Below are 13115 nucleotides of genomic sequence, written 5' to 3'. Positions count from 1 at the left end.
ACCTATTTAAAATATTTAATAAATAATTAAGATTAAACAGAGCTGAGGTTTCCTTAGACTGCTCCTCTACAGATATAGTGGTTGTTGACATTCTGAATGATTAGTGCTGGGGCTACACAGCTTGCAAGGCATTTTCCACATCATCCCTGGATACAGCCCATCGAGCTTACCTGTCGTTACACCATGGACCACTCCTTCCTTGGTTCTGGAGCCTATAAAATCAAACAAATGCATAAACATAAGTCTCAAAGTGAACTTACATCGCTAATACCTCATTTTAAATACAACTAATCAAAACAAAATTTCAATCTGTAGAAGCCCGTATACAAAGATATCCTCGGGGCCAAAAGACCTAAACCAAGGAAATTCAGCTATCACCACAAAAGAAGGAAGGAAAGCTAACAGGAGGTTCTCTCCAATTAAGTTTTTAGCACATATGATGACTTTTTATCCCATTGTGTCCCCCTTCACATATCAACTTACAGAGGTGGGAGTGAGACACCACAGGATGAGTGGAAAGATTATTTTGGATTCAGAACTGTGGCAGCTTTACTAAAGTCCAGCACAACCAAGATTAGTTCACCCATGAAACACAAGTAGAAGGGGGAGGGAAAGAAAGAATCAACATTTATCGAACACCTATTATGTAAAAGTCATTTTATATCTCATCTTATTTGATATTTGTAACATTTCTTATAGGTATATTATGCTCATTTCATATATGAAGAAATTACAAATAAACATTAAATGATTTTTCTAAAGTTGAATAGGTAATAACTGGCTACAAACACATTCAAATCAAGGTCTCAATGACTCTCATGCTCTTTCCACTAAGCCAGGTAAACCTTTAGAAGGAATGAGTATTTTATCATTCAAGTATTACTAACACTAGTTTCAAGATGGCAAAAGAGAGGAACTTCCTCCAAATTTTGACCACCTTTTATACAAATAATGTATTAATATTTTTATTAAAACTAAGTTTGTTAATAATTTTATTTATAAGTTCTCTAATATTAGCATTTTCAGTGTAATTCATACCAGTTTTTTAATAAAATATGTTTGGAGAAAAATAACAATGGATTGGAGATTCACTATACTATACTACTGTAAGTCAAATAATGTAATTCAATCAGACATAGAAGAATATAAAGAAATGAAGACAAAATATGTGAATATTTAAACTTATATTTGGATATTAAGCTGCTTACCAATCTTTACTTTTAAAATGCACTGTTTTTCAAACGCTTACTAAGTATGCTGGAAATACCTGTAAACACATTTCAAATCAAAGGAACAAGTGTAAGGGAGCCTCAGTTTCCTTATCAATAAAATTCATTCTTTAGATTAATGAAATAATCTCTGAGAAGCTGGTTCTTAAACTGGAGAGTATAGCAGAATTAATTGGGTGGAAGATAGATAAAAATGCTGACAACTGAGTCAGAGCCTCAAATACTCAGTAAATATCATGTACAGATATTTGCATTTTTAACAACCTTCATGATCTAAAGCAGGTAATTCATAGATCAAATCTGAGAAACACTGTTTTGAGACAATTTCTAGTTCCAAATTTATGTAAAATTTTAGAAGTACACATTCATGATTTCAATAATATGATGATCAATAAGTTGATCTAAATGAACATACAGGAAAATATTGAAAATGTTCATTAAATATATTTATGAAAATATATCAATATGACATTAAGTAAAATTTGCATGCATCATATTTAAATTCCCATTATGCAAAACATTCAAGGAAAGTTTCTACATTTAATAAAATTATTTACATATATTTAAGAACTTCTAATTTTTGAATATTTAAGATCTCCAATAAAAATAAAACATAGCCGAAACCGGTTTGGCTCAATGGATAGAGCGTCGGCCTGCGGACTCAAGGGTCCCAGGTTCGATTCCGGTCAAGGGCATGTACCTTGGTTGCGGGCACATCCCCAGTAGGGGGTGTGCAAGAGGCAGCTGATCGATGTTTCTTTCTCATTGATGTTTCTACCTCTCTATCCCTCTCTCTTCCTCTCTGTAAAAAATCAATAAAATATATTTAAAAATAAAAATAAAAAAATAAAAATAAAACATAAAGGAGCATTTGAGATCTTGCTCTCCAGCATATGTCATCAATTTCGGCTCAAATAGACCCATAAAAATTCTCAAAAAAACCCCAAAATCTGTAGTTTTGTACTTAAGAACATAAGCTCTGGATTCAGATTTTCTGGATTATAAATTCATATAAATGGAATTGTGCAGATGTTAAATATGTTACAGAATATAGGATAGTATTTTATGTATATACAAATACATACATATACACACATGCATACATACAGGGTGTCCCAAAAAATGTATACACATTTAACAGCTGATAGCTTAATTGTGAAAATGAAATGTATTTTAATAAACACTGCCTTTATAATTATTCAAAGTGTGTGTATACATTTTCTATATATATATATGATGTTGTGTGTGTGTATGTGTGTGTGTGTGTATTTTTCAGGCAATGCTCACTTTGAATAGTATTATGAGATCATAAAATGACTGCACAAGCTGAATTGAAGTTGTGGAATGTGATCTTAAAAATCAATGATAAAAATTATAATTAATCAATTAATCAGTGGTAAAAATTACCATTGTTCCATTACTTTTACCATTTTTTGTTAAAACATTAAAAGCTCTTAGTCATTTATAAATGCACAGAGGAATAAAATTAGTAAAACTAATATTTACTTTGTATATTGTAATTTAATACATTGAGAATAAATGTTTTATTTGTAAAAAATTTAACAAGTAGTTTAAACAGTGCATGTATTCTTGTTCTCATTGTATAACTTCTTATATGGAGCAACATCTCTCCTAAACCTTATTTGTAAATTTGTAAATTTGGATCAGTTTCTAAAATGTTACCCTTTGTACTTTTAATGTCATCATATGTCTCTGTTCTTTTAAAATGAGGTGTTTTTGTGGACCACTTCCTCTGGGGCATCTTCACCTTATTCATCACAACCGCTTTTATGTGCATGTCGATACTTTCAGCTTCAATAAGTTCCTCTGGCTGCACATCTACAGTCTCGTAAACTATAGCGATGTCAATATTCCCACAGACAGCTACTTCATCCATAAATAAATTTATGTTTGAATCAAGTTTTACTTCCAGCATTTTTCACTTTCTTTGCTACACATGCATCATTTAGGGCCAATTTCCTAATTCAATTATGCATTTTTGTAAAATATCACATGGATATAAAATAACCGTGAACTTTGCTGTCTATATGAACTGACTAGCAGATGTGACCAATAACCAATAAGCATTGAAAGAAGCAATGTGATTTGGTCATGTATCACAGTGGGTTTGTTATTTATGTAGTGACCTGTGGACTGAAGAGCTAAGAGCAGGGTTTGTATTTTATGCAGTCACTCACAGTTCATGTGTTGTGGTAACAGAAATTTGAACTGTGTTGTTAGGGACTCGTGTTATTTAATTAACTGTGGTTACTGAATCCATGTATCCTGGAACTATATTAAGTGAAAACAGCCCGTATTTGAGAGAATATTTCTAATTACTAACCACCTGTCACTCTTTGCAACCCATATGTTTAAAAATGACTAGTAGAAAGAAATGTTCTTTCTACTTTTAAAGATTATTTTCTTCCTTTACTGTTATAAAACTTATCATTATATAAAGAGAACCATCTGCTTTTGAATTTGATTCTCAATGTATAATTTCTCAGCCATTTGATTGAGAATATCTTTGTCTATTAAATTGAAATATATTGATTGAAAACTTGTGTATATCACTCAAAAAGGAAAATCATAAAGATAAAACTGATCCTTATGATAGTTCTTTAATTAATCAAAAGATAGTTCCTGCCCTAGCTGATGTGGCTCAGTGGATAGAGCGTTGGCCTGTGGACTGAAGGGTCCTGGGCACATGCCTGAGTTGTGCGCTCGGTCCCCAGTAGGGGACCAATGATTGATCAATGATTCTCTCTCATCGTTGATGTTTCTCTCTCTCCCTCTCCCCTCCTCTCTGAAATCAATAAAAATATTATTAAAAAGTTAGTTGCCAAAAGTATAATACTATAAAGGAAAAAAAATTACTTTCTCATGAAGTATATAAAAATAATGTGCAAAACTTTTTTAGCCACAGTGAAATCAGAATTTTTTCTTTAGTCACTTCCAATTTTCCAAACTAGTAATCAATAATAGGTTTTATAAGGATAAAAATATATATATTGACTAAGTAATTATTCTGTTGGAGAACTTAATTTGATAATAACTATGGCTCCTTCATATAAAAGTATGTTTTACAAAAATCCTCAACAAAATATTAGTGAATTAAACACAACAATGTATAAAAGAATTAAATACCAGAACCTAGTGGAATTAATTCCAGGTATGCAAGGCTGGTTAAACATTTGAAAATTAAAGTAATTCGTCATATCCACAGGTTTAAAAGGCAAATCACATAATGACAACAATGGATGCAAAAATATATTTGACAAAATGCAAAATTCATGAAAAATATGATAACATTCATGACAAAAACTTATAGTAAACTAGAAATAGAGGGTAACTTCCTCAACTTGATACAGAATAAGAAACCTACAGCTAACATTATATTTCATGGTGAGAGACAAAGAGCTTTCCTACTAAGACCAGGAATAAGGCAAAGAAATCCTTCTCTCATCAATCCTTTTTAACATCATGCTGGAAGTCCAAGCTAATGCAGTAAGACAAGAAAACAAAATAAAAAGTATACAGAATGTGAAAGAAGAGGAAAAACTGTCTTCATTCACAGATAACATGATAGTCTATGTAGAAATCCAAAAGAATAATTTTAAAAAATAACTCCTAGAACTAATAATTAATTTTAGCAAGGTTGCAGATATGAGGTTAATAAATAAAAGTCAATTACTCTCTTATATACTAGCAATGAGCAAGAGTAATTTGAAATTAAAAACACAATTCCATTTACATTAGCACCATAAAAATAAAATTCTTGGGTATAAATTTAACAGAATATATATAATATCTGTATAAGTTTTGATTAACAAAATCAAATAACTAAATTAATATAGAGATACTATTGGCCTGGTGCATGGATTCATGCACATTGAAAGGAAATTAATTAGAAGGTGGCCTGCAGGGCGGGACTGGGAGAGACGAGCCAGACATGCCCTGGAGCCAACCTCCGGTGGTCCCTCCCTGGCTGGCCGCACTTGGAGCGATGCCACGGCTTGAAGGGCATCTGTGGAGTGAGCGGGGTCCCTCCAGCAGGTGGGGTCCCTCAGCCTGGCCTGCAGGGATCGGGCAGAAACCAGCTCTCTGATATCCCCTGAGGGGTCCTGGAGTGCAAGAGGGAACTCTGCAAAGTTGCTGTCGCTCAGCAGCTCCTGCATTGAGAGTCTGCCCCCTGATGGTCAGTGCACATCATACCTACTGGCTGGTCAGCAGGTCGGCTGGTCGCTTAGCCATACACACACACACACACAAACACACACAAACACACACACACACACACACACACACACACACACACACACACACACATATATATATATATATATATATATATATATATATATATATATATATTCTTTGGTCATTAATAGGAAGACTCAATATTGTCAATATGATGTTAGATGTTCCTGACTTGATCTATAGTTCAGTTCAGTCTCAATCAAAATCCCAACAAGTTATTATGTGGATATTAACAAAAATATTCTAGTTTATGTGGAGAGACAAAAGGTCCAGAATAGCCAATACAATATTGAAGGAGAAGAACAAAGTTAGAGGACTCACACTGTCTGACTTCAAGACTTACTCTAATGCCAGAGAGTGGTACTGGCAAAAGAATAGACAAATAGATCAATGAAACAGAGCCCCAAAATAGAACTGCATAAATATAGTTAACTGATTTTTTACAAAGGCATGCAGGCAATACAATGAGCACAAATAATCCTTTCAACAAATGATCCTGAAACAGCTGGAAACCTACATGGAAAAACACACACAAAAAAACAAAAAAAAACAAAAAAGAATCTAGACAGAGACTTTACACCTTTCACAAAACAACAATAATAAAAACCCTCAAAAGGTATTATAGCTCAAATGTAAGATGCAAAACTATAAAACTCCAAGAATGTAACATAGGAGAAAACCTCCATGACCTTGAGTATGGCAATGACTTTTTAAATACAACACTGAAGAGACAATCCATGAAAGAAACAATCAATTAACTAGGCTTCATTAAAATTTCTGCCCTGGGATAAACAGAGCACAGAGGATTTTTAGGGCATTGAAATTACTCTGTATAATACTATAATGATAGATACATGTCATTATACATTTGCCCAAACCTATATAATGTACAACACCAAGAATGAACTGTAAGGTAAACTATGAACTCTGGGTTATAATGCTCTGTCAATTAATTCATTAATTGTAACAAATGTACCACTCTGGTGAGGGATGTTGATAATGTGGGAAGCTATATATGGGTAGGGTTAGGGGGTACATAGGAAACCTTTGTTCCTTTTTCTCAATTGTGCTCTGAACCTAAAACTGCTCTAAATAATAAAGTGTTTAAATTTTTTAAAGTAGGCTTTGTTACTCATATGTTATGTTTTAACATAACATTCTCACAAAAAATCTGCAAGGTAATTACATTTGTCTAAATTGTATTTTTACAAATGAGAGAAGTGGTACTGAGAAATGTACATAACTTCCCTAGTATCCTAGAGGTAATAAGTAGTGTAGTCTGGACTAGAATTCAATTTTGTCTAATATAAAGTTTATGTTCTACTTTACCAGGTGTCAGAAAACTACAGCCTATGAGCTATATATTTTTTTTTCTATGAGCTATATTAACTCACCACCAGTTTTGGTAAGAATAAAGTTTTTTTGGAACACAGTCACACTAAGTATTGTCTATGGCTTCATTCACATGACAATAGCAGAGCTGAGCAGTTGAGACAGAGATATTATGGCCTAAAAATGTATTATCTAGACCTTTACATAAAAAGTTTACCAACAGTTGTGCAATACCATTATGTCTTCTCATAGTTACTTCTCATTCTAAATTCTGTGTTTGAGTTCAACTTTTAATTAGGTGACAACTAATAAATAATTTATAGAACATATTATATGTTAAATACCATAATAGACATTGAAGATGGTTTTTTAAAAAATATGACATGTAAACAAATTACAATTTTATATAATAATCTTAGAGTGAGTAACAGAATCTCTGAAAATAAAATTTTATTTGTCCAAACTCATAATTAACAATGAAAAGAAATAAAAAGTTTTCCAGATAAGAAAAACCTGTTCATTACCTAGAAAAGAGCAAATGTATTACTTTAATATTTAATAGTTTCTGGACTCACTAAAAACTAATCAAGTGAATGTTATTATTAAAAAGAAACCTTTAAAGTTACTAAGTTATAAAGTAACTGAAATCAAAGAATATTTGTACGCATGTAGCTAACTTGGAAAACTGAGGACAACTGTAAAGATAGTGATTACCTGCATGTCACTGATTCAGTATTACAAATTCCATCTAAAAAGACATAATTTACACTTCACAAGAAAGGACTTGAAGTTAACTTATCAATTTTGTTCTCTTGTAACACTTTAATTCAATGAGTTCCTGAAAATATGTTCTAAGATCATGTAAGTAATTAAACTGAAGGTTTGTGTTAAGATCAACTAATATAAAAGAGTCTATAAACCATGAGAAAAAAAATAATATGAGAAACATTCATAAAAATCATCCTAAGAATAGCTTTTCTCCAGCCCATCCCTATTGGAGACAGCGTAGCTTTCTTTCACCCCACAGAGGTGGCAGAGAACCCTACACCACCCCATAGGCTTATCTCCCACCCTCCTGCTCCTCCTGTGGATACTGCTGCTACCGGGCCCACCAGAGACTGTGGGGGAGCTCAGAGGAGAAAGAGGAGAGGTAGAATGGGCAATGCGTGCATGTGTGCACTCATGTGCATGTATGCGTTTGTGTCCCTGTGGATGCGTGTGTATATATGTGTGTCTGTTCCTTCCCCAAAGAACCTGAAGTTTGTAAAATACACAATCTAACATAGTTTAAGATAAGAAAAAGAGAGTCAAGGTCTTCATGAATACTCCAAGGTGGGGCTTTAGGGAAAGGTATAAATGATAAGCATCAATCTCATTACTTATTTTGTGTATCATTTGAGAAATGAACTATATAAATGTCTCTGAGATGTTAATAGCAGCCCTCAAGTACTTTCTTGAGCTCTTAGTCTCCAGTTTGCCAAGTGACCTCAAGGAATCACTCCACCAAAGACATTTCTGTCCTTTCCTTTTCTGGTCTGTCAGGTACCCCAGGACCGTATCAAAGTCTTATTTTTTAAAAAGAATACTCTAAGATCAGCAAATATTCTTCATAATGACAAAAGAAACCAAAAAAACCCCTGAATGATTTTGGTTCTTAAAAATATTCTTGATCATATATTAACATACTGATGTTTAAAAATCCTCCAAAATAGTCATTTATGCACATAAACATTTTTTACAAAAAAAAAAACAAAACAAGGAAAGTCCTTGGAATTATTGCAAAATTCAGTACTCTGGAAAAAAACCCCAAAAGATTACATTCACTTTTTACTATTAGCTCAAATATACACATTTACCTACCCACACATAACTGACTCAATCCATCCTTTTGACAAGTGATGACACAAAAATGAATCAAGGGAGAAATATCAGCCTTTAGAGCATCAATCATCTTAACGCCTCAGTCATAAATAAATATCAAAATGACACTCGGGGCTACCTACCTACATAGAGAACCCCCTCTTTTGTCTTTCCTGCTGCTTCTGCCACACCCTGTTTGGTTTTCTCAGCAGCAGCCACGACTCCCTCCTTGGCCTTTGAAAGTCCTTTCATGAATGCATCCATGGCTAATGAATTCCTTTACACCACACTGCAGAACACAAAATACATGTGGAATGAGAACTTTGGGGTAAAACCAAACTAGGAACACCCTGAAAGATCAGTAGAACTCCCCAAAGTCTGAGGCTCTTTTAAGTGTACCCTTATTTCAACCATTGGACAAAGAAGCCTTTTTTTAGCTTTTGCATTAAAAATTGAGCATACCCCATCCATCTTGGCTAGTTACAAGTCTAGCTGCCTAAACATGGATCGGGATGAATCATCTCAGCTGTTCTCACTGCATTTCCCAAGTGGAGTTGCATGAAAAGATGGACCCCTCTTTCAACTTCCCAGGGTCCGCACGGTGACGGTGTCAGTCAGAAGTAACGTGCAGAAGACAGATCCCAGGAAGAGAAAGGGAGCTGGAGGCATGGGGTCAGGGACGCTCTGAAAATGAATCCTAGAAGAGGTCTAATGGGCAGATCGGGGAAGGGGAGGGAAGAGAACTGCGCACCCTGGGTGTGGCTGAACCTCAGGCCAACCGGGAACCCACCCGCACCAGCTCTAATCCACCCCACCACCCACCCCAGTCCCTGGCTATCTACCCAGCACAGGCGCGGGGCCCCGCCGCCCGCCCGCACTCCGGAGACGCGCGCCGGCCACCGGAGGGGGCGTTCTCCGAGCTCGCGTCCACCCGCTCCCGCACCTGTTAACCCCTTCACCTGTTGACTTGCCCGGTCTGCACTTCCATTTCACTAGTTGCCGAAAACACAGCTCGTTTTCGGAGAGAACCGAGAGGGAGGAGCGGGGGGGGTGGAAGGTGAGAGAGAAAGTTGGGTGCTCCCGCTCCCTCCAGCATCCTCGCTTTTCCCAAAGGAGAAGCTTCTCTCGGAGCAGCCGGACTTCTCAGCCTCGGGGAGGAAGGGAATGTCGGAAGCCGGAGGGAAGCCTGGTCAACTTACTCTCCTCCAGCTCGGCGCGGAGAGCAGCACCCAACTCGGAGAGGGACTCCCCGCGGGGGTCCTCCGGCCGCGCCGCCCCGGCCAGGGGTCCGGGCGACCCCGCTCCCACCAGGGTGCGCCGGGGTTTCCCAGGCTGCCCCTTCAGAACCGGGGTGCTTACCTCCGTCCCTCTGCGGCTCAGACGCCCGACTGCCCCTCCCTCTTCAAAACATTGAAACAATTCCCAAATAGGATTTCCGTGGGAAGAGGGGGAACTCGGAGCGCGCCAGGAGGGCAGAAGGCGCACCCGGAGAGGGGGGGGGGGGTCCCCAGAGGAGGCTGCAGGCGGCACCACCCAGCGATGAGAGGCTGGGGTCGTGGGGTGGGGGTGGGGGGGGCGAACCCACGAACCTGTCGTCGAATGGCCACTCCCTGTCCCCAGCACGAGAGGACCCCAGAGAAACAGATGGGGGGGGGGGGGGGTCGGAAGGGAAGGCGGGGAGAAAGCGAAGGATGCTAAAGGCCAGCCTCGGACCCGGGTCTGCTCTAAAGCCAGCACACACCTCACCCCGCGTCGCCGCCGCTCTCGGTCGCTCGCCCCCTTTCTTGGGTCCCCTTCTGGTCGTCGGGATCCTCCTCCTCCTCCTCGTTTCCCTCCTCCTTCCCCTCCACTCGCCACCCCCGCGGCTGATTTGTCAGCGCCTCTCCCCGCCCCTCGCCCCGCGCCAGCTGCCTTCCGCGCCGGGTGCGCTTCACTCCTCTCCTCGGGTGGGGGTGGGGCTGGTGGGGGGGGGGGGGAGGAGGCTGTACCTCGGCTCCAGCAGAAAGGTGGGGGTGTTCTGCGCTTCACCTCAAGTTCAGGGTCGCGGGGCCTCGGGTGGCGATGGAGCGGCTAGGATTGGGCTGACATCTTTCCCTCTCTCCCACCCCCTCCTCCCCGCTGCCTTTGCGTCTGGCTCCTCACGGGGACCCCTGCGCCAGAGCCCACCTGGGGGCGCGGGGTCTGGGGATCCGCCACCAAAGGTAGAGCCGATCGATCGCCCGGGAAGCTGCCGGGGCGGCAGGAGGCTCCGAAAGGCGCTCCCAGCCGCACCACCTGGAGCACGTTTCCCTCGGATCGCTCCCGTTTGATGAACGGTCGTGGGACCCAAGGTTAAGGTTGCTTTGGCTTAAACATATTCCAGATTTGTGTTTGCCCTTGACCTTGCCTGCGCCCGAAAGGGTCCCGCGGGTGGAGAGGAGACCCGAAGGGATGGGTTACAGGTGGAGGAGGCAGGAGGAGGCTGGTCAAATCCTCTTTCCACCCCACCGTCACCATTTTCGTTTCCACCAATCAGGGGCTGCCAGGCACCGGTTTTCCCCATCAGCTGAACCAGGAATAAATGCTCCCCAGCCGTCGAAACCAAGCGGTCGTTAGGGTTTTCGTTCTCGAAATGGGATTGACTTTCCACACTCAAGTGCCTGCGTGGAGGAGACGAATCCGGCGTGGGTTTATTCTCCTGGACCATCGCATCCAGTTTCTCCTTCGCCCCTGCGGAAACCGAGAAAGCGGCACACCTCTCACCTTCCTGACTTCCTAATAGTGTTGCCTCGGGCTGACACCCATCCCTTCTCCCCCACAGACCCACAGGCACGCACGCGCGGGTTTCAGGACGATCATTGCCTCGCTTACCACGTTTTCACCTCCCTCGGAGCTGGCGGGAACACAGCTGTTCCCCATCACACCAGCAGGAGAACCAAGCTCCTCCCTCTCACCAATGCCTTTGCTTGCTTTGCCTGGGAGGATGATTTTAGCACTGGGAGAAAAAACAACAACAACAACAACTCTTGGCTGTGTTCTTATTTTGTTTTTGTGTTTATTTGGGGGTGGAGGGATGCTTTCTCTGACCCTTGCAGTGACTTGGGTCTGAAATTCGAATCATATGCAATTGAAATCTAAAAAACAACCCGTTTGAAACCAACAGGGACAGGAAATAAGTATATGCTTAACCAATTCCTTCTATTATTGACCTGCCCTTTCTAAAAATAGTCTTTCCAAAACACTCATGTTTTGTTTCATTTGTTTCAAGGTTAAACCTGAAAGTGGGTTTATTGTCTGGCTTTGAGACCTTGAACAAGTTCTGTCCTATTTCTGTTCAGTTTTCGCTTATAATGCGATGAACCCAGATGATGCCTCTGTTTTCAACTTTTTATTATGGAAAATGTTCAAAAATATACAAGAGTAGAGAGAATAGAGACTCCCTGTGTATGTCTCCCAACTTCCAGCATTTTTAATCATATGGCTAATCATGTTTCATCTTTATACCCACCCACTTCCCAATTTTTATCACTACCCCCTCTACATTTTTTTTTTACTAAATTCCAAGAATTACATACATCTTTTTCATTTGTATATATTTCAGCAGGCACCCATAAAATATAAGAATTAATAAAAAATAACCATAATAATTTAGATGGTCTTTTTTAAAAAGCTAAGTAAATTTTATATACTGTGAAATGCTCAGGTCTTAAGTAGTTCCTTTACATCAGTTTTTAAAAAATACATGCATTAGTGTAACCCACATCATTTGGAAAACATAGGAGATTTTCATCACTGGAGAATGTTCCCTCAATGCCCTCCTTAGTTGTATGTATTTTAGAATTTCAAAAATGGAATCATACAGTATGGACTTTTTTTTTGTATCTGTCGGTGTCTTTCACTTAGCATAATATTTATGAAGTTCATTCATGTTGCTGCAAGTATCAGTAGTTTGTTTCCTTTTATTGCTCTTGTTTCTTTTTATTACTGCCAATAATAAGTGGTTTCCACTGTGGCCCATCATGACTAGGTACCTTGACAGACTTTTATGACAAGTATTTAATATATTATTTCATATGGCATATTTATAGTATAACAGGGACCTCCTTGAGACCCAGGGCATTAAAACAAAGAGGGGAATACAATAGATGTTTTAGGCCCCACTCACTGAAGACTAGTGAAAATATGATTTTGAGCAGTTACTGTTTTGTGTTTGTTATAGGATAACATGATTCCATACCTTTAAATAGTACTTCATGTTTGGCAAAGGAATCACATACTGTATCATTTAATCATAACAAATAGGTAAGTAAAGTTTTATCATGTACCTTTTATAGACAGGGATCTGAGGCACAAAGAATTTCAGTAACAGGCCTAGACTCTCTTGCTCTGAAGTGGCAGAGCTGAGATAATCTAGCAGGGACTGTTCCAGAAGGCATATTTATCTCTGGAATTGGC

At 39.1% G+C, this 13115-nt stretch overlaps 1 protein-coding gene across 2 annotated transcripts in view; it reads right to left on the bottom strand.

Annotated features, from left to right (window-relative positions):
• Positions 1-10507, bottom strand: part of SNCA (synuclein alpha) — a 101690-nt gene extending 91183 nt beyond the window's left edge. Inside the window, exons 1-3 of one of the 2 annotated variants that reach the window (XM_079775484.1) lie at positions 10423-10507; positions 8825-8970; positions 171-212 (exon numbers count right to left, since the gene is read on the bottom strand). In XM_079775484.1, coding sequence (XP_079631610.1) covers positions 171-212; positions 8825-8945 — 163 coding nt within the window. In that variant the 5' untranslated portion in view covers positions 8946-8970; positions 10423-10507. The remainder of the gene's footprint in view (positions 1-170; positions 213-8824; positions 8971-10422) is intronic. The other variant, XM_079775485.1, reaches the window with a different exon arrangement.
• Positions 10508-13115: the final 2608 nt, after the last annotated feature.

The sequence above is a fragment of the Cnephaeus nilssonii genome (genome assembly GCF_951640355.1).
Source record: "Cnephaeus nilssonii genome assembly, chromosome: 1".
Lineage (NCBI taxonomy): Eukaryota > Metazoa > Chordata > Mammalia > Chiroptera > Vespertilionidae > Cnephaeus > Cnephaeus nilssonii.
This window is presented reverse-complemented; position numbering and strand designations above follow the sequence as displayed.